The sequence below is a fragment of the Cordyceps javanica genome, chromosome 2, assembly GCF_051103115.1.
Source record: "Cordyceps javanica chromosome 2, complete sequence".
NCBI classification, from domain to species: domain Eukaryota; kingdom Fungi; phylum Ascomycota; class Sordariomycetes; order Hypocreales; family Cordycipitaceae; genus Cordyceps; species Cordyceps javanica.
The window spans coordinates 2,061,803-2,082,153 of NC_139296.1; the positions used below are offsets into that span (position 1 = coordinate 2,061,803).

At 55.2% G+C, this 20,351-nt stretch overlaps 6 protein-coding genes across 6 annotated transcripts; 1 reads left to right on the forward strand and 5 right to left on the reverse strand.

Annotated features, from left to right (window-relative positions):
- Positions 1-1,162: 1,162 nt before the first annotated feature.
- On the reverse strand, positions 1,163-3,110 carry V2A60_003116 (ER oxidoreductin; the record flags this gene model as incomplete). The annotated part of the gene is made up of 3 exons (XM_083254457.1): positions 1,163-1,277; positions 1,335-2,929; positions 3,018-3,110. The coding sequence occupies 3 exons, from the start codon at positions 3,108-3,110 to the stop codon at positions 1,163-1,165; spliced, it is 1,803 nt and encodes a 600-aa protein (XP_083110583.1).
- Positions 3,111-5,270: 2,160 nt separating this feature from the next.
- Positions 5,271-5,810, reverse strand: V2A60_003117 (cyclin-dependent protein kinase regulatory subunit CKS1; the record flags this gene model as incomplete). The annotated part of the gene is made up of 4 exons (XM_083254458.1): positions 5,271-5,301; positions 5,365-5,423; positions 5,495-5,639; positions 5,707-5,810. 4 exons carry the CDS (start codon positions 5,808-5,810, stop codon positions 5,271-5,273), a joined length of 339 nt encoding a protein of 112 aa, XP_083110584.1.
- A 2,000-nt stretch (positions 5,811-7,810) lies between these two features.
- Positions 7,811-8,907, reverse strand: V2A60_003118 (phosphoric diester hydrolase; the record flags this gene model as incomplete). The annotated part of the gene is made up of 2 exons (XM_083254459.1): positions 7,811-8,496; positions 8,580-8,907. 2 exons carry the CDS (start codon positions 8,905-8,907, stop codon positions 7,811-7,813), a joined length of 1,014 nt encoding a protein of 337 aa, XP_083110585.1.
- A 473-nt stretch (positions 8,908-9,380) lies between these two features.
- Positions 9,381-10,123, reverse strand: V2A60_003119 (GNAT family N-acetyltransferase; the record flags this gene model as incomplete). The annotated part of the gene is made up of 2 exons (XM_083254460.1): positions 9,381-9,839; positions 9,914-10,123. The coding sequence occupies 2 exons, from the start codon at positions 10,121-10,123 to the stop codon at positions 9,381-9,383; spliced, it is 669 nt and encodes a 222-aa protein (XP_083110586.1).
- A 2,607-nt stretch (positions 10,124-12,730) lies between these two features.
- On the forward strand, positions 12,731-14,954 carry V2A60_003120 (uncharacterized protein; the record flags this gene model as incomplete). The annotated part of the gene is made up of 2 exons (XM_083254461.1): positions 12,731-12,763; positions 13,548-14,954. 2 exons carry the CDS (start codon positions 12,731-12,733, stop codon positions 14,952-14,954), a joined length of 1,440 nt encoding a protein of 479 aa, XP_083110587.1.
- Positions 14,955-15,537: 583 nt separating this feature from the next.
- On the reverse strand, positions 15,538-19,930 carry V2A60_003121 (cleavage/polyadenylation factor CFT1; the record flags this gene model as incomplete). Its single annotated transcript, XM_083254462.1, has 2 exons — positions 15,538-16,052; positions 16,111-19,930. 2 exons carry the CDS (start codon positions 19,928-19,930, stop codon positions 15,538-15,540), a joined length of 4,335 nt encoding a protein of 1,444 aa, XP_083110588.1.
- Positions 19,931-20,351: the final 421 nt, after the last annotated feature.

Genomic DNA, 20,351 nt, shown 5'->3' on the forward strand with positions numbered 1-20,351 from the left:
GGAGTCGAGCGAGCTGCGCAGTTGCTGTGGCTCTGGTGATGCGTGATGGGCCTCTGCTGTTGTTGCGAAGTTGACGCTTGACTTTTGGGTAAACATGGGCTGAGAGTGAGAGCTCCCTCCCGCCGCCGCCAGTGGGCCCGATTACGTCGACGGAAGCCAGCCCGTTGCGGCCAATTATCGCGTGCACAACCGTCCAAAAGTTTGCCCTCGCAATATTTTCCTTTACGAAAAAAAAGACAGGGACTTTGATTGAGAAAGTAAGCAATGTAGTCGTATGAAAAAAATGAAAATATGAAATCAATTTGCTACAGCGCTTTGAAATACTCATAAAGAATAATTATGCTGGCAAAGTCTAGAGTTTCGCCATCAAGACTCCCATGGTCAACGCCGAAATAACGCCCACGATGCAAATGCCAATGAGAAATAAACAGGTACGAGAGAAAAACAGAAAACGCCACAGCTCTGCAGTCACTAGCGTTTGAAAGATGCTTCGGCGCTGTAATCTATATGCAAGTACGAAATCGTAGCTAGAAGGAGGCCTCCATGCCAAACGTAATCCAACAAGTCACGACAAGGCTCTTCCTAGCCGAGTGGAGTGGAGTGAGTATGCGTTGTCATTGCCATTGCTGCTGTTGTCGCTTTTGCCGCTATGTTCGGCAGACTTCCTCGCTCATCTGTGTGTAGCACAGGCTCGGCAAGTGCGTCTAGTAATTGACAGGGACGACGAAATACGAGCCTGATACTTCTCATCAAAGATTCCATGTAGCCATGAGCGTTTACCGTCGATATTCGATACTCGATCGATTACGGCATGTGCGGCCCGCCGGAAACCCCAGGAACAGGACCGGTGTGGTGGAATCTTCTATCGGCGAGTCGGGTGCAACTTAGTGCCTCGACGATTATGCCAGTCGCAAAGCTCTCATTGGCTGGTGCACGATCAAACATGCGATGCCGGTAACTGTTTTCGATAGTGGTAGCGACCCGATGAGTAGGAAAAGTGGTCATGCCATCAGTTTATCCACCCGCAAACGCAAATGGATGCAGAGGCTCGGGCCATCACCGAAGCTTTATGTCACCGGTTGGTCAAGAGAGTATTCAACGGCCAATTTGTCCTAGGCTGGCAGCAAATACGATTGAGTCTCGGTGACTCTTTGCTACTGCTTTACAGCTCGGGGCGATCCACGTTAGGGATGCGCAAGTTGTAAGGTCGCTCGGCAGTGCCCAAACCCATCCACGACCGCAGGAATCTCAGGACCTCAAAGGCAGCCACCTTGACACTAGTTGCTGTTAGTAAAGCGTGCGTTTCCGAGTACTCCCGCAGCGGGTAGACATACAAGTAATAGGGGGCGCGGATCCAGCCAGTAAAGACGACACGGGCAGCCAGTTTGAAGAGAGCCAGCTCATGGTCGAATTGCGACTTCCAGTCGTCGCCCGCCGAACCACGATTCTGCTTGCGAATAAGATCCACCAGCTCATCCGAGAGATCCTCGTCCGGATTGTCAGTCAGCGGGTGATTCAGCGGCTCGCGAATATCGCTGGCCGTCTCGGCGAGCAGTTTCGCCGCCAACCTCTGGTCCTCGGCCTCGGCGGCCATCTTTTGAAACTGGCCAATGGCCATGAGCGACTGGGTGAGACGGCCGTAGGTGTTGAAGAGGGCGACGAGCTCGGTGCGCTTAAGTACGGGCGCGTCCTCGCTGGTGCCAATGTCCTTGCCAAACTCGAAGAGGACCTTGAGCGCGGTGCCGTAGCCGTTGGTCTGGACCTTGCCCCAGAGGCGGCACTTGTCGCAGCCGACGCAGTCCATGAGGCGGCTAATGTTGCGGAAGCGGTTGCGAAAGTCTTCCTTGAGGGAGGGGCCCTCGCCGTTGACGAACATGACGCTCTCGTCAAAGATGTTGGGGACCAAGGCCGCGCGCTGCGTCACTTTGAGGACCTTGCTGCGGGTGGATGCATCTTCGCGCGCGTCGTCGGTGCAGAAGGTGTAGGCAGGCTTTTGCAGGTACGGCCCGAGCTTGGCGACGGCCCGCGTCACCAGGGCGTAGTTGAAGTAGAGGTTGCTGATGCGGTCGGCGTGGCCGTGGAGGCGCTCCATGTAGCACTCGAGGTTGGGGCCCCAGAGACCGGTCGTCTTGTTGAGATAGTCCCAGCAGAGATGGGTGCTGATGCTGGCGTGCATTCCGGACACGACGCGGTAGAAGACGCGCTTCTCGAGGCACTCGTCGTCAGACTCGAGCCCGGTGCTGGCGACAAAGGGGGTCTCGGGTTCCCGGAGGCGCTCGCGGTCCAGCTGGGCCTGGCGGCCGGCAGCTTCCATGACCTGCTTGAAGTCCATGGCGGCGGGGCCTCGTGGCCACTGGGAGATGCCGACGTCGGCGGAGCGCGGAAAGGAGCTGCGCTGGAAGCAGTTCTCGCGGTATATGGCATCCCAGACCATGTGGGCGCCGACGCCCGAGTATCCGGTGAAGCGCTCGGGGTTCTTGGTGAGGCTGACGTAGTCGCCCTTGGAGAAGGCGCTCTCGTCCTCGGGGACGCAGTAGTCTCGCTCGTCGCACTCGTCTTCGTGGTCGTAGACGCAGCTCTCGCCGACGCTCTCACCGAGCTCGCCGTGCAGGGGGCGGTGCTCCTCCTTGGGGGCGCGGCCGGGGTGCTTGGCGAGGGGCCCCTCGAGCTTGCTCAGCTCCTTGACCTTCCAGACGTCGGGTATGTCCTCCTCGTTGTCGAGGGTCTCGACGGCACACCCTATATTGCCGCAGAGACCGTTCTGGTCATCCCAAAAGGGACAGGACTTGTGGAAGAGGTTGAGGCGGTAGTGGGAGAAGAAGTCGGTGGTCTTGGTGAGGTCGTCGACGGCGGGCTTGACGCGGGCGTTGAGCTTGTCGAGGGTGGCGTAGGACACGCAGGCGTCGTCGACAATGGCCTTGGGCGAGATCTGTTTGGCGGCAGTGGTCAGCGGGAAGGAAACGGGAGAAAAGAGAAGCGCGGCTGGTTGCCATGACGTAGTGGGCGCGTGCACATACCGGACAGCCGTCTTTGGAGGTGCCGGCGCAGGTCCCCGGCGTCGCCCAGAGGGCAAAGACGGAGAGGAAGAAGAGCTTGCCAGCAGGCTTCATTGGAGAATGCGATGCCGATGAGCAGAGTGCGGGGGAATGAGAGGGAGAAAGGTTGAAGAGAGTGGTTCAAGAGGTGGGAGGAAGGGAGGGAGTTTGTAATGTATGCTCTAAATTAATAAGCTGTTGGCTTTGAACGAGGCTGACATTCCGAGCAATAAGGCTTTGAGAAGTCGTGGTTGTAGTGGTGCGACAGATGGGGTTTTGACAGTTGCGCGCGGCAGGGTATTCGAGGAGAAGACGACGGGAGAAGGGAGATGGGGAGAAGGAAAGGATCGTGGATGTGTCTAGGAAGAAGAGGCCAGGGGATTTGTCTTTCTTTTTTTCTTAGCTTTTTTTTTTCCCCCAACTCAAGTTGATGCCACGCTGGCTGGCTCGAGACTTGGGATGTCGGGATGTCAGAAGAATGGGGCCGTGGATCGGGTGGCTAGCCCAAGAACATGGCCCTAGTCCAACTATGGAAGGCCCCAGTGCCGGGTACTTTGAGAGTGCTGCTGCAAGGAATGAACTGCCTTGCAAGTAAGTACGGATTACCCCGTACTTACCGGTAATCTGGAGTTGGTTAATAATAAAGTACCAAGGTCGGTACTGAGTAGGCAGGTGGCCTTTTGGTCAATGGCAACCAGAGTCGAGAACCGCAGTCGTCTATCTTGTGCCCCGCGCGGCGTGGTAACAATCTGGCATCACAATAGTCTTTGTCATTGTCCCTTTTATAAGCAAAGTAACCTTCGGCTCGTCGGCCACCACTCAATTTCTCCCCCGACTTTATTAAACTACACGCCAAGTTAACCTACTGAGTAGGTACTTGTTCCATGCCAACTTGCTGCTTACATGGCCTCTTCCTTCGGCCCACTTCCAAATGGGCACCCTCCGGCCATGTAATAGGTAAATTGTGGTCATGTCCCTGAATAATAAACGCCCACTTCCGTGTTGCTCCTCCGGTCTTCCGCTTCCTCCCTCTCTCTCCCTCCCTCGCTCTCAAAAGGCCAGCGAGTCCGGATGACCTGCAGAGGCCCATGACCCTGCAGAATCATGCCACGCCTCCCACAGCCTCTTCGGCTTGTTTCTCGTCATGCCGTCTGTTAACCCGTCAAGCCCCAGGCGATGTGCCTGCTCGCTGCCAAAAGTGGCGTGGTTTTACACACGATTGACTGCGACCTGGCCGGGCTCTAGCCGCCGAGAACAGGGACTCGTCTCCGTCGTACTGAGTAACAGCTGACGTTGCTGTCAAACCATGCGCGGCACTATACTTCTCGACCAGGCCTCCATGCACATGGCGAGATGCTGCTGACCCTTGCTGTTTGAATCGCACCACGCAACAAACCGAACCAGCTCAGCAACTCTACTTGCATGCACAGAGCACAGAGTTCGTGGGTGGTGCGCCCAAAGTCGAGTACCAGTGGGGCGTAAACAAGCCATCGCAAAAAAAAAAAAAAAAAAAAAGCCCTGCAAGCGCCGCGCGCAGAAATTCCGCCCAGCTACTCAGTACTTGTCCCCGGGCATGTCAAACGTTTTTCATGCATCGTCAATTCACCATAAATAACGCTATATAGTCTTCTCCTTGTCCCATGCCTCTTCCCATTCTGTAAGATAATGTCTGCTCGTCCTTGTCCAAGCTCCCAGACGAGCCCCATCGCACAATGCAAACAGCCCAGCAATCTTAGGCCGGGATAGCATCACCAGCAATTGCCTTTTTTTAGTTTCAAATCCACTGCTATCCTTGTACAAAACGGTATGCAAGCTGTCAACGGCAGAGATTGGACAACCCAAAAGAAAAAAAAAGGTTCTTTTTTTTTCTCACTTCTTCAATCTTGCTTCGAGCGCGCGCGCGTACAAGCAAGCGGTCTTGAGACCAAGAAGAAAAACATCAGACAGGCTCGTCAAGCTTTTTGCCATGGCACGTCCCGCCGGCTCCCATGCCAGTGACAGGTGCGCGCCTCCCACAGACCAAAAAGAAATCATCACAACATGCAAGTCCATAACATCGTGACGGGGGCATAAATGGCAAAGACAAATCGGAAAGGAGAGAGAGAGAGAGAGAGAGAGAGTCTCGGCCCCGGCTGGAGCTTGCTTCATATTTCCCACAAGCTAGCCAAGCAACAGGCTCGATCGAGACTGTTCGTACAAGAGTCGATGCGGTTGTTGTGGGTTGTTTTTCTCGGTTCACTGCGGGGGTTGGTAGTTGATTGGGCGCCTACAAGAGGTTTGTTAGTTGGCATGGGTGGTTTCGTAGGGCGTCGCATTGTTGCTGACTTACTTGAAGAGAAGAATGTGCGGCTCGGGTTCGTGGACCTCGTAGTGTTCCCATCCCAGGCTCTGGTGTTTTGGTTAGCCAACAATCTCGGACGCCGAACTTGGCCAGCAAACCGCCAGCTGGTGGCACAAACCTGTGTGATGCCCAGAGCGCGCCATTCCTCTTCCCATAGCAGCTTGAGCGTTCCTTTTGAGGCATCTTGGTAGTCCTCTGGGATGGCCTTGAGCATGGCTTTGGGAAGCTGCACGTGACGGTATTCATATTCGCTGTCGCTGTATCTGCAAGCGTTGGGTCAGCGTGCGCGCGGGTTGCCGGTACAGCCGCGCAAGGGTGGGCAGTGCGTACCTGTTGGAGTAGTGGATCGATTCGACGAATTCTTCGAGACGCGATCGTTCCTCGTTGGAGAGAGGACGCGGCCTCTTGTTCCGGCGGCTCATGTCAATGTCCATCTTGGGCGTACGTTGTGCAGCAGCAATTGGGGAACCCCCGCGTAGAATTGGTGAAAGGGATGGATGGGGCGGGGCGAGCGTCGTTGTCGTCGTCGGTAACAAAAGACAAGGGAAAAGAAGAAGAAGAAAAAAAAAGACAAGACAAGAAGAAAAGAAAACGAAGGTAGAGGCCAAGCTCGTTCAAAGACTCGACAAGGCAGTCCGATGACGCACTCGAGGCCGTAGGATGCGTGTTTTTGCTGTGCACAGTCCGTCCCGCTGCACAGAGTAGAAGGAGGACTTTTTGCGGTGGTCGGTGGTCGGTGGTCGATGGTCGATGGTGGTGGTCGTGCAGCAAAGGTGGTCGTGCGCGCGGAGACAGGACAGCCCAGGCAGGCAAAATAGGGTGGCGGGCGGTAAAGGCAGAAAGAAAGCACGGCGAGCTATTCGTGGGTTTTAGGAGAGGAGAGGAGAGGGGTGGTCGTGGTGGGCGTTGAAGCGAGAGGACAAACAAGGTGCTCCTTTTTTGCTGGGAGAAGAACAAAATCGTTTCGTTCCGGTAAATAGGAAAAGGTGCGTTCTTGTTTAAAAAAGCAAAGAAGAAAAAAAAATCAAAAGGTTGATGAGTGCAACTTTATATATTCTGTTGAAAAAAAGAGTTGCACAAAAGCTGAGAAAGTCCAGGAAGCCGCTGTCAAGAGAGTGCAGGTCCCTCCGCCCATGCATGTTCTTTTTTTTTCTTGTTTTTATTTTAAATTGCAGCAACCTGTAATCCGCAACTACAGATTAACAACTACCTACCTACCTAGTTACCTCTTTTCAGACGCGTACAGAGTGGAGGCGGCCCGAGAGCGGCAGAAATATCCCGTCGTAACTTAGTAGCAGCACGCACAGGAACACACGAGGTTGCAACAAATATCGACAAAGAAAAGAAAGGTGGCAGAGGGGTAGTGCAAGTTCAAACTCTGAAATCTAGTTCCATCCGTGTCGCTGCACAGCTCGTACCAGACAACTCATCAGAATTCGTTCGCCTGTGTAATCACCAAAGTTTGTGCCAGTATCATCAGTATGCAGGTATTACAGGTAAACATCTTGGCCCTGTAAAACGGCAAGACGACAGACGGACGGACGGCAAGCCAACGGCAAGACCCAGGGGAACCCCGCTGGTTTAAGCCCCGCCAACTGTATCCGTATCCGGACTCCCTCGACTTGTGTCCGTAATAAACAACTGTAAACAACTCCACCACCACCAACACGCGCGCCACCTCTCTGACTCGACTCGACTCACCCAGTCTTGTTTATCCTCTATTTTTTTTTCATAACCATTGTGTCACACCCAACCGCAAACACGCTTCGCAACATCATCTGTTATTCTCCCCTTTCCCCATTTAGCTCTAGTCAGCTGCCCCTTCATTCCCTCCGACTCGTCATCTCACTACTCAGTAGGTAGGTAGGCAGGTAGCCCACACACAGACTGGGGCGGCACCACTGGTTCCCAACACCAAGCGGCCATCATGGATGGTCCTTGATGCACCTGGCCGGGCACTCTTCACCCCGCAGCATTTCACACCCTCTCTTGTCCCCAGCACCCGTCATGCATCTACCGGCCGTCTTCATTCATGCATGCACTGGTAGTATAAATTGCGCACAACTTCCGCCATGCACCGACAGCGCAAAATAGCTGCCGTTACAGGCTGCCTGCCACAGCAGAACGAGGGGTGGGAACAAGCTCCCCCCGGCCATCAAACAACAATCCCTGTATATGTACTTGCCTCAGCGCTCACCGACTCGACAAAAACCCGCGCGCGAGGTTTCGTGGCGTGCTCGACGAGACGAAAGCCCCATAAGACTTCCGATTATCCCCTCATTCGATAGTGCATGCAGACCAGGGCAAACGCCTTGCCAGCCATGCGCCATGCAAGAGAAACAGTCTCCACATTTCCAAGCATGGGGTTGTCAAGTTCCCGTGAGAGGCAGAGCAAGAATCAACAAAAGGCGACAGGCAACTCTCATTCTCGCTCTCAGGCCTCGTCAAACAGAAAACGCGTCTTGTCGTGGCCCGGCACCTGACCCGACAGCGCAACGCTCGTCACCACGTTACCAATCTTAACCTTGACGCTGTCCACGACGATCCTCCATCCCATCACCTCGTCGAGCGCGCTTCTTCCGACCATGTCGTCGTTTGCCAGCGTCGTCGCCCGGTGCAGGTCCTGACCCGGTCGCGCAAAAGTCCACGCGATAGACACATGAAAGGCCGTCGGCGCCACCGTCGCCATGGTGCCATCTTGGTATAGCAGCGGCTGGTCGTACCGCGCCGCCACCTCGTTGCTCTTACGCAGCAGTTCCATCAGTGGCGCGTTGCTAATGTCGTCGTCACTGTCGCCGCGATCGCTGTCCCCCGTCGCGGCCACGCCGAGCACGAGGAAGCTGCGGTTCGAGTCGGGCGACGTGAACCACGCGAGTCTACGTGGCCGCACGGCAAACGGTCGGACGGCGCCCGAACCCAGCGACGCGGAGATGCGCCGTAGATAGTCATCCTTTTCGGCGGTGGGCAGGGACAAGGGCCGTGAGAGGCTGACGTGGAGAGGCAGCGGCGCGCCGAGGTCGCTTGTCATGAACTGGTGCAGCTCGACCTCGCTGTGCAGACCGTCCTGCACCTTGGCGAGAAGCCGCGTCAGAGTCGCATGCTGTTCATGATTGGGACGCCCTGTAAAAAGCATGAGTCGTTGTCTTTTTTTGTCTTTTTCTTCAATTGCCGTTGGGGGGAAGAGGGCAAGTTTTAGCACGTACACTCAATGTAGACATGGCTGGGCCACTGGCCCACGATGTGCGGCACCTGTCTCTTACGTCCTTGGTGCAGTGACGGGTCGTCGACGGTGCTCTGACGCACAGTCGCGGCGTAGAGATCATGAAATTCGGATGGAAGCGGCGGCATAGACGACGACGACTGCTGCTGCTGCTGCTGCACGGCCTCGCCATCCGTAGAGGAAAAGGTTGCCGACGCCGGTGCTCCTCCTTTCTTCCCTGGTTTGGCCGCTAGCCTGCCGCCCCGGGTGACGAGGGCACCGTCTCCCTCCTCACCATCGGACGACGACGAGTACTCGACAAGAGGAGCCATTGTAGTTTTCACCCTACCCTCACCTGTCCTTCTTGTTCGTCCGTCCGGCTCATCAAACGGACCCAGCTGGCTTTCGCGGGGGAAAGAATCAAGCAAATAAGGGTTCAAAAATAAAAAGTCCACCAGGGAAATGAATGTTGGTTGGTGCTTGGATCTTAGCCACTTGTCGCCTGCGACTTGACGCAAAACTGCATGATGGTGCGATTTGTTTTTTTTTTTTTTTTTTTTGTCTTTTTACTAATGGTATAGCATGATGTTGTAATGGGAAAGGGTGTGAGGTGTGTGACATCATTTTTTTTTTTGACAACGGGAAAAAAAAGCCCCCCCCGGTGAGCCTATGATTGACCTTGGACTTTTGGTCCTACCGGGAGCACTGTCGCACAATGCAACACAGCAATGGACATTACTTTGATCGAGCACAAGCAATTCATGTTTCTTGTTGATTATTTTTTTTTGTAACTATTATCAGTCTTTCAATCAAGGCTTGGTTTTGGACATGATGAATCCGTCAGCCTAGTGTTACCCTCTGTCAGGTGTACGTTGTGGCGTAGCACGGCATACACCTGCAAGTCCTGCAGCACGCCGCCCTTCTCCGCCGCCTCCCGCTGGACGCCCTCCAGGACGAAGCCGCACCTGAGCAGCACCTTTGCGCTGCGCGGGTTGGCGGCCAGCGTCATGGCCTGGACGCGGTGCACGCCGGGCCAGGTGCGCAGCAGCCAGCGCAGCAGGGCGCCGACGGCCTCGGTCGCGTAGCCGCGGCCCCAGGCGTCGGGCGTGAGCCAGTAGCCCAGCTCCCAGGTGCGGTAGAGGACGTCCTGGCCCGGGTCGGCGCCGAGGCAGCCTACGAGCTGCTCACCGGCTGGCTCCCGCCCCCCTTCCTTCTCCTCCTCCTCCTCCTCCTTCTCCTTCTCCCCCTTGACGCACACGGCAACCTTTGTGGGATACAGGAGCTTGGCTGCTGCTGCTGCTGCTGCGGAGTGTCGGCCGAAAGGGCTCGCGGGGTCACAAAGGCCTGAGCGTCGGCCAGCGTGTAGGGGTGCGGGAAGCTGTCGCGGACGCCGTCCCACACGGCGCGGTGGTTGGCGGCGCGGGCGAGGGCGGGGGCGTCATCGGGCTTGAAGCGGCGCAGGACGAGGCGCGGCGTCTCGACGAGAACAGCTCCCGGCGCGCAGCTCGGCGGCGAGGGGCACTCGAGGGCCTTGGTCGGTCGCGGCATTGGTGGTAGATAGGTGGTATTTATTGGGGGTTTGGAGTGGTGCGGGTGGGTGTTATTGATACATGGCGTATGTGGTTTCGCGATGCGTTGCAGGAAGCTTCAAAGTGGACGTGGTCAGTTGGTTCATGGGCATGGTTTTCTTGATTTTTTTTTCTTTTCAGTCTCGGGCACTTATAAGCCAGAATGCGGCTGAACGTCATATGCCGAGTACATGACAATTGAGTCACTGAGGGTGTTGGGGAGTCTGCTAGGCACCGTGGTTAGCCGCCTACAAGGCTGCGTAGATCCAAAGTAGGCCCCAGCTGGGTGGCTGCGAGGTAGCGTGGCAGAATAGGGATTAGTACAGCGAGGCTGAGATGGAAGCATGACTCTTTTCTTGCAAAGTTGTCCTGACCCCCCTTCCGAAAGCCGGGGAGCCTAGTAGTTTGGTTCGAGATGACGGGACGACGAGCCTAGGTTTTACTAAGTAGAGCATGGAGCGGGAGATGTACTTTTTTTAAGTTTTGAGTTTTGAGTTGAGCATGAAGCTGAGCGGCTTTTCCGTTTCTTCCGCTCTTTGTGAAGGCTTGCGACCGGATATCGACAAGCTGCTCCTAAAAGTGTAAGCTAGATCAACAGTGGCCCAAAGTAGAGAGTTTCGTGAGGGTCGAACGGGTTGCCGGGGGGTCGCGTTGATAAGATGTCCCTTTGCATCGCGAGCAAGGATTTGTGGATTTTTTTTTTCAGAGTCGCCAGCATGTTGGAAATGTCACTGGGATGACCGTCATTGATTACCGAGTCTGAATCCGTATTTGCACGTTACTTACTTATCAGCAAGCAAATAAGTAGTCATGGCAAGGGTACGGGGGCAGTGCGATGGGCCTCGAAGTCTTGGCCGATTCGTCAGCTCGCAGAAGAATGGGCAGCAACAAGACGCAATTAAAAAAAGGAAGAAAAAAGGCACACATCTCTAGCTCAGCCGTGTTGTTGCCGGCTCGGTATTTGGAGGACAGGGCACGCATCTAGTTTGTTTTCTAGCCCGAGGGCTGCAGGCTGCATGTTGACAAGGTTGCAGTTTGCTGCGAGTGAGGCTGGCAGACCCCGCAGCGAGTCGCTCACCTGACGCAGCGAGAGAGAGTCAGAAGAGAGTAGGTCAGTTACATACTACCTCATTAGGTACTTGACTAAACATGTTCGCTGCCAGGCAAGGCCAGAAGAAGCAGGTGATGGTTGGAGTAGGTAAGTAGGTAAGGGTCCAGGCCCAGCAACGCTGCCCGACTCATGCGCGCGTGGGCATGCAAGCGTCGACTGGAAGGCGTAGTTGCAGGAGGAGGAGGGACGCGCAAGCCATGGCGAGGGGTGTGGGGGTTTTTTTTTCTTGCCTCGTCAGTGTATGATGACTTTTCTCTTGGCTTAGTTAATAGAAGCTGTTTCTTTGTCAAGGTCAAAGTTGGGGCAGGTTAAAGTGTCTCGGCCGTTGTCAGACGTGTTTGTCAAATTGTCAGACGGTGTTGGTGGGCAAGTGAGTTGGAAGTGCGGTCAGGTAAAGACATGCAGCGACGGATGCTGAGAGTACTACTTGAGTAATAATGGTGGCATCTACACGTCAAGTCTGTACCTACATGCCTACATACTTGGGCAACTATCAGTACAACTACAAGCCCGTGTGATGACTATATTGAGTTAAACAGTAAAAAAAAAAGACAGTGGATTCACGGTGATCCCTCATCTCTGGCGGCTTGCGTGGCTTTTGGTTGGATTTTTGCGTTTTGGTCACTTTTTATAGCGTACTGGTGCTAGGTTAGTACTGGTATACTAGGTAATAAGTACTCCGTCGTCAGTCTTTTGACCCCCAGCAGGCGCATCCCCACTGTCGACACTGTCCGCCTCCACACGCCCGCCCACCCACCTTGCTTTGGCTAGCATTATTAGATCCATCTCCGTCATCGCCGTGGCCGACCAGACAGATTCATGAGAAAAGAAAAAGGAAAAAAGGATGCAGCTGCAACGTGGCTCGGGTTTATAAATTCAAAGACGAAAAGAAGAAAAGAAAAGAGCTAATCTATACTTGTTAGCAATCCGAGAGTCCCATGTGTTATAAGCATCAACCAAGGGTCCCCCTCTCCCTCCCCCCCCCCCCGCCTTACTGGCACCTTGAGTATCGTATAGTTATAGACTCATAAGTAGTTACTTTCAGTAGCAGGTGGGAGGCTTGCAAGTGGCACCCACTCCCCCTCTTCGTCTTCTGCTTCTGCTTCTTCTTCTATTTCTTCTTCCGCCCTCCGCCGCCTCATCCTCGTCAGTGCTTTTGCCGAGCTCGGGAGGCTGCGCCAGACTCTACTGAGTATATTATTCGCCCTTCCCTCCATCTTCGTTTCACCCGTATCCACGATCTTTTCCCTCTTGTTTCGTTTCATGGCCACATCCCTATAAACATTGTCAACCTCTCGCAACTCACCTAGATAATACACGGACCCTCTTATCCCGTCACTTATAACTTGTTATACACAAACAACGGCAACAGCATCATCATCGTCATCATCATCATCGTCAGCACCATCATCATCACCACCACCACCTTCCACTTACTCACTCACCCGGCGACATCCCCAATCATACCCAACCAAAATGGCCGACTATGAATCGTCTGACAAGCTCTGGGTAAGTCTTCAACACACACACACACACACACACACACACACACAACGACACCTCTTCTTCCTCGTTCCCTTGCCTCCATAGGCCGGCATCGACTATCCTATGCATCCGCGTTTGGCACCCCGACAACGGCTCGTCCTCGTCCTCCTCCCACTTCCTTCTTCTCTTCCCCGATCGACAAGTCTCAGATGGCTCCTCGATCGCGCTCATTGCCAATCCTTGCCGCAAGCGTTGCGCCTAGCACTGTTCTTTCTCCACTATTCCGTCCCACCCCGTTGCATCATCGCTGCATCACTCCCATCAATTTATTTCGGCGCGCTGTCCAAAGTTGGACCCTGCTCTACTGCCGTGTTGCGAAGCCACTGATCTACTACTCCCCTGCTCCTGCTGCTACCAGTACTATCAGTACTACCGCTGCTTCGGTCCTTGTCTTGTTCCCGCAATCACATGGTGGACCCTGATCCCCTGTTTTCTTTTGGGCCACGACGTCACCAGTTGCTTCCTCGCGGCGTCCGCGGCGGTCTCGCCGTTGAAAGCCCGGCTTTTTTTTGGTCTCTTGCTTGTTATATTACATCCCAAGCATTCCCCATTCAATTGCCCGTTTTTTAATTATTCCTCTTCCCCCCAAATACCTTTTTTTTTCTACCTTCTACCCGCACCCAACACCTTCTTCCCACATTTGCCAAGACGCATACGCAGCATCTCCACCCCGAAACCTTGTCGCTCGTATTGCTTCTTACTTAGTGCTGCAATCGCTGACGCGCGTCTCTCTGGTCTTCGAAAACAGGCCAAGAGATACATTCTGGATCCTCTGACCGCTCCGGAGCCCTCGCAAGAGACCGGCCCAGGCTCCTCGCACTTCAACGTTCACCTCCGCACCTCCCGGCCCATCTCCGTCGCATCCCCACCCTCGACGCCCCGCCGCCGCGCCGACTCCAAGAAAACCAGCAGCCACCGCCGCGCTTTCGCAAAGTACTCGCCCAGCGCCAGCAGTGACGACGACGACGACGACACCACCAAAAACAACTTGGCCGATCAACGTACCTCGGCCAACTTCTTCAACAACCCCACGCCCCCCGAGTCTGCCGGCTTCCACAAGTCCCCTGGCCAGTACCACACCTCCAACCCGTACTCGGCCTGCCGCTCACGCTCCCGCCGCACCTCCAACCTTGACACCCACCACGAGGAAGCCCGCTCACACCGCAGCGGCCTCGTCTCACCACCCCAGTCCCCCGATTCCGTCGCGTCCGACAGCGTCGTCGCCGCGCAGCCCTCCGCTCTCCCCGCCACCGCGGCCTACCACAGCGGCCGACTCCCCATCCGTTCCGCTAGCGCCCGTGCACCCGGCCCAGCGTCCCGCCCGCGCCGCCGTAACCCCGACCAGCACGGCCGGAGCCGCAGTGACGACCCCTTCCACAATCACCACCAGCAAACCCCCCGCCCACCCGGCTCCCTCGGCCAGCGCTACCCCGGCGACATGTCGCACCGCCCACTCGACATGATCCGGCGCGAGACGCGCGCCGCCGACCGTCGCCACCGCAGGCACTGTTCTGAAGCCGACACCATCGACCTGCTCGACACCGTCGGTCCCACCTACCACCATGACGGACCCTACGACGCCACCCTCGCCAGCCGTAACATGAACAAGCTGTACTCGCCCGTCGAGGCTGTCCGCGACTCCAATCTGGCCGCCCTGGCCGCCACCCCGCAACACTTCATCCGCGACGCCCTCACCCATCACCGCCCGCTCCAGGGCACAGCCACCATCCCCAGCGGCGGCGTCGATGCCCGCGGCAACCGCATGTCCTACGAGGAAGGCGCTGACCTCATGCGCGAGCCCGACGCCCCCGGTGGCGCCTACCGCCGCTACGACTTCATCGACTACCTCCCCGACGACCTCAAAGGCAAGGGCGAGCCCTCGTACACCATCGAGCGCGACATCAAGAGGGGCAACGGCGGCCGTGAAGACGCCATCGAGATGGAGAGCAACCCGCTCATGGCCAAGAGCTTGCGCCACCGCAAGAGCGCCTCCGTCGGCGAATCCTCGTCCTCCAACGTTAGCCACACCGTCAACGGTGCCGACGAGCACGGCCTCGGCCGTCACAACTCGACGGGCCGCCGCATCAGCGAAGGCCTCAAGCGTCGCTTCGGCAGCCTCCGCCGCAAGAAGAGCCCCAGTCCCGACCGTCACTGAAAAACGGGTGAAAAATAAAATAATTCTGGGTCTTTTAGACTGTGTACGATGAAAATCTTTTTGGCGGGATGTTCTTTCTGTTTCTTTCTCCGTCTCTCTCTCTTTCTCTTTCTCTTTCTCTTTTTCTTGTGTCTAGCCAGGCAATCAGCTTTCTTTTCCCTTTTCTTTTTCTGGGTTCATGGGCAACAAGGTCAGATATAAAACGCTTTGCAACAGGATTTGGATGGTATACAGAGACACATGGCGTTTTACTTGACGGGCTACGCGACTTGAAGCATCAAAGTCGCAGGGGCGGATCACTTTTCTGTTACAATCAAATATATAGAAACAAAATATAAAAAAATGGCTCCCTCTCACACACAAGTCGCGAGTTATATTGTCTTTACTGCATCATAGATTACTTTCGTTCACCACGAAAAGAAGAGCGAATGCTGGCCAAATACTCTACAATGCAGAGAGAGCATCACTTTTCTTGTCCATCAAGTACATGCCTGCCTCGGTTTCACCAAGAAAAGGCTTTTCGTACTAATCTACAGCTTTTTCTCCTCTTCTTTTTTTTATACAATGCAAATTCCTCTTCCCTTTAAAAGTATGCCATGCCCGACCACCCAAGCACGCCTTCCAGCTCGTCCCTCATCTCGTCCATGTCGTCGTAGCCGCTCTTTGCCGCCATCTCCGCCCTCTTGGCGGCGCCCATCTCGGTCCAGCGCGCCAGCACCGCGCCGTCCACAATCATGCGGCCCGACGCCGCCGTCTCCACGCCCACGGCGCGCGAGTGGCTCTGCGCGCCGCGGCCCTCGGGGAGGCGGTGCGCCTTGGGGTGCAGCCCGCCGTGCGGCACCACCGCGGGCATCAGCTGGTTCGTCAGCGACAGCAGCCGCCGGTACGCCGACTCGCTCAGCGGCGTGAGCGCCGCCAGCTGGCCCGTCGGGCAGCTCAGCAGCAGCGTGTGCGGCGTCTCCGCGCCCGTGGTGCCCTGCGGCTGCGGCTGCGACGCGGGAACGGTGCGCTCCAGGAGCACCGTCGTCGTCGGCTCGTTGGGTGACAGCGAGAATGTCGTCCGGTGCAGCAGGAGGTGGCCCTGAAGAGACTTGGGATCTGAAGCACGCATTGTTAGTAAACAAACGGTTGGTCGAGTACAACGGGCAGTACACACGATCAGGGTTAAACTCAAAGACATGCAAGTCACCATCTGCATCCACTCCAATCATGGACAGATCCTCGCCATCCGGCAAAAAGTCGGCCACCAACATGGGGATTTGCCCGCCGCTCTTTCCGAGCACCTTGAAAGTGTACGGCTCCTCGGTGTAGCCCGCAAACCACATGCCCTTGAAGGCGTCGGCCATGAGGCACAAGCCAGTACCGCGCAACTCACGAACACCAAGAATGTGGCAGTTCATATCCAAGAAAGCGACCGGCAAAAGTCCGCCGTCCTCGCGCAGGCCACGAACCATGCATTTTTGGCCCTGCGCAATGAGCAGCAATCCAGAGGTGCCGATTTCGGACAGCGATGTAACGCCGCCGCGTGGTAATTCTTCCTTTGCTTGGAGCTTCAGCCTCTTGTTCGTCTCCGGCCGGCCGGGTTCGGGAATGACGGTCACAATATCAAACACTTGGACCCGGCCCCGCGTCGGCAAATCTTCTCCCTTGCATATCGCACTGCCAACGGCGACAACCATACGTCGCTCCTTGGTTTCCTCGGATATCTCAAGATGAAGTGCCATCATGCTCTCAATGGTTTCGCATGATTCAAGATCTAGGCTATGAATGACTGTCCACGCTGCAGGGCTGATGAGCTTCAGAATACCTCGCGGCATCGTCGGCGCAAAAGAGACGGTCTCTTTAGCCCATTCCTTGTGGTAGTCATCGTCCTTGGGCAGCTCAAAGGGCTCCCGCGTTGAGCAGGCTGCGATATATGTTGCCGTGTGCGAGTGGAATGACACTCTGTTGACGTCGCAACCCAGCGGAATCTTCTTGACTGAGATGCCCAGCTCAGCATAATTTGTATCCGTTGGCAGCTGACTGACTCTGGCAATACCCTTGGTGTCGGCGTAAATGAAACCCCGGTCGCAGCCCTCTGTGTGGAAAGTGCTCATGCCTTGGACTCCTTGGCCTTGCAGGCCAACGATACGAGGGATACTCTTCGCCGATTTGAGAATAAAACTGGGCGAGTCACCAGATAGGAACACTGTGCTATAGCCGCCGACATTGCCGCAGGGCTGCAGCGGAACGAAGCGTCTATGTTGTGTATCATCCTCTTCCTTGTCTGATATAGGTGCGCTTTTTGCTATAGTGGAGTTTGCCGATTTCTTGAAGAATAGTGTGTCCGACAGCGGTGCCAAGCTGCTAGCTGATTCGTGATAGCGCACAGGCTCGTATAAAGTGAGGTCGTTGGTGCTGTGGCGAAGGATGAGATATGGGGTTTTAGCGACTACATCGCCGAGATCAGCGACGAGGATTTCAGTTAGTGTTTCTTTTGCGGCTGCCTTGCGGCCAGTGAAATTCGCCGAAAGAAAAGGTGGTATCGAGGTTAAGCCTTCTGCAACATAGACTGGCTCTGAGAGTTTGTCCAAATCATATATGTGCAAAGCACCGCCTGTATTCATCAGAAACATCATGGTTTTGGGGCTATTATTTCCCTCCTCGAGCTGTTTCGGTTGAAATATTCCCTCATGATCAGCGTACAGGCAACCTGTTTGCCATTTTATCGAGGAAAGGGGGCCCTTGTCCCTCTCAACTTCTTCCAGCTCGTCATTGCTGCCAATCTTGGCAATAAATACGCTGTTGTCGTCTCGGATAATCATCAAATATGGGTCGACGATGCTTGCACTAACCACTCGTGGCTCAGCTCCTGTTTCCTCATCCATCATCGGCAGAATCTGGCTCAGCCCAAGATCCCCGTCATAGCATCGGACTTCGGATTTTAATACTTGAACAATTCTCATTTGCTTCCCCATGGTACCCGCCATGACGGTAAAGCCTGCCGCAGGTTCGAATTCCGTATCCTTTAAGCTTTCAAAGCCAGCTTCCGTCAGAGCATAAACGTCTGACGTTTCGTAGCCATCTAGATCAACCTTGGCAACGATCATGAACCGGTCGTACAGCTCAATGTTGTCATATTCGCTGCTTATGACGGCATTAGAGCCGAGTGCTTTTGGTACTGGTTTCTTGACACACATGGTCCAGAAGCCTCGAGCTTCCGGAAACTCGAACCGTCCAATGACCTTGGGCTGTATCTCACGGTTTAGAATAGCGATTGCGCCAGCCTTTCCTCGGCCGACGGCGCAAGCAAGCTGCAGTTCTGACGTGACGCCGTCTCGCAAAACTGCCTCTTCGCTGTCTGGAGGGAAAACTGCTTTGCCTGGGGCAACATCGTGGATCGGCGCCAGACATAGCAGAGAATCTTGTAAACGAAAGAATAGCTCACCGCCCTTTGTCGCTCCGTTGGCAGCTTGGGATGGCTTCGCGGCCGCAGATTCTGTGCCGTACAGATCATCATCTTCGTCAAAATCATCGTCAAGATCAATGTCTTCCACATCAAGGGCCAAGTCGGCGTCCAGGGCTCTCGACTTCTTACGCTTCTCTTGACTTTGCTTCCTCGACCAGCCGATAACAACAGAATCACCGCTCTCGCTTCCGATAAACATGGATGACTTTCCAATCCGAGAAATGCAAGATACTCGACTCTTGAGGATGCTACCACCGTTTTCAGGTGAAATAGGGGCTAGACTAATCCCAGACACTGTACGTCCGTCAATTTTGAATGAAATAATTGCCAACGAGGCATCATTGAGGACTATCAGGAGCTCGCCTGTCTCCATAGATATAGGTTCGATTGCGCATCCTTCCAGGCGATAGTTGAGCTCAGATTGGTCGCTCAGACTGAAAGACGTCATTTGTCGTGCCATGGGGTTCACCGCAACGCCATTGGCTTTACCAGATTGGTCGATGTGAATGAGTTCATTTTCGCCGACGAGAAGAGCGCCACCAACAGGGTCAGGTAGTGGAATGACGCGGTTCAGGTCTTGGGGTAGACCTGTGACGGAGAGAATCGTAGTGGACGCACGCTGTTTTAGATCCAAGGTGAATACTTTGTATGTCATGTGGTCTTTAAACCCGAGAGCAATGGAAGTAGACTGTGCAGAAGAGAGAATACCAAACGTCGGCTCTCGGTACTGATGGAGGAACGCGAGATGGACCGGATGCAGAAGCGTAGGGTCGAGCAGAGGGAGTCGCAATACAAAAGAGGGCGAGTGTTGTGACTCGGTTCCATGACCGTCGCCGTTGGTCGCGAGAGAAGCTTCCTTGGCAGGCTTGGGTCCGTCCAGCGCTTCATCCCAGTCTTCCATCTCGAGATCTTCCTCTGCTTGACGAAATGGCAGGATGGCCAAGTTGCGACTGCCAAATTTGAAGGCCGCACAACGACTAGCGGGGTCGGCTTCCAGGTAATTGACATACTCGCCAAAGGGAAGCTCCCAGGGCGCGCCCTGAAGCTCGTCTTTTTCGTAATAGTGTATCGAGACGGTGTCGAGGGCTGCTTTTTGCGGGTTCCACTCAGTCAAGCACATCTTGGCGCCGCGGTAAGCGAGCAGGAGGGCTTCGCCGCCCGAGGCGGTGTTTGGCAGCTTGATTCGGGCGAGGCCGATGACAGTACCGGCGACGGTAATCTCAGCGACGAGGACGAGCTTGGTGTGCTGAGCGCGGTCGCGCAGCAGTAGCGTCTCGCCGCCGCCAAAAAGAGACGCCTCGAGGCCGTCTTCGTCGTGGCCGCGGACGTCATAGTCGGCCTCGCTCTTGGTGGGTGGTTGCTCGGGCTGCTGTTGCGGGTCGAGCTCGGCGGCGATGGTGCGCGTCTCGAAGATTTGAAGGAGAGATCCCTTTGCGACAACGAGGTTGTTCGCCGAAGACGATGTCAAGGGCAGGCTCAGGGAATGGGTGACGGCCGAGGGCGCCACAAGCTCCGTATAGACCTGCATTGCGGCAAGGTCATTCTCGCTCGCCGACCTGCGAGTCGAATTGGGGTGTGTGGTAACGGCCTTGTCGCTGGTTTGCGAGTTTGCGATGGATGTTCGTAGTAAAAGCACAAAAGAGTACCTAGTCACGTACCGGTCTGCAGCTAACGGTGGTGTGTGGCTGGAATATGGCTGAACTGAGGCTGAAGCTTTTCGGGACGGCAGTGGGTTGATCCGCCCAGCGACTTGAGACAGCTGAATTACAGGGCATCAAGTCGCTGGCACTGGCACTCGACTAGCGTTGCTGTGGCACTCTGGGGTAGCCTAAGACAGTGCCACGAATGTTTCTACTTACCAGTAGGTGCCTACCTGTATCCCAAGCAGGCGAGCACCAATTGGCGTGCAGTTGCACAACAGCTGCCTTATGCACTTATGCAAGCTTCAA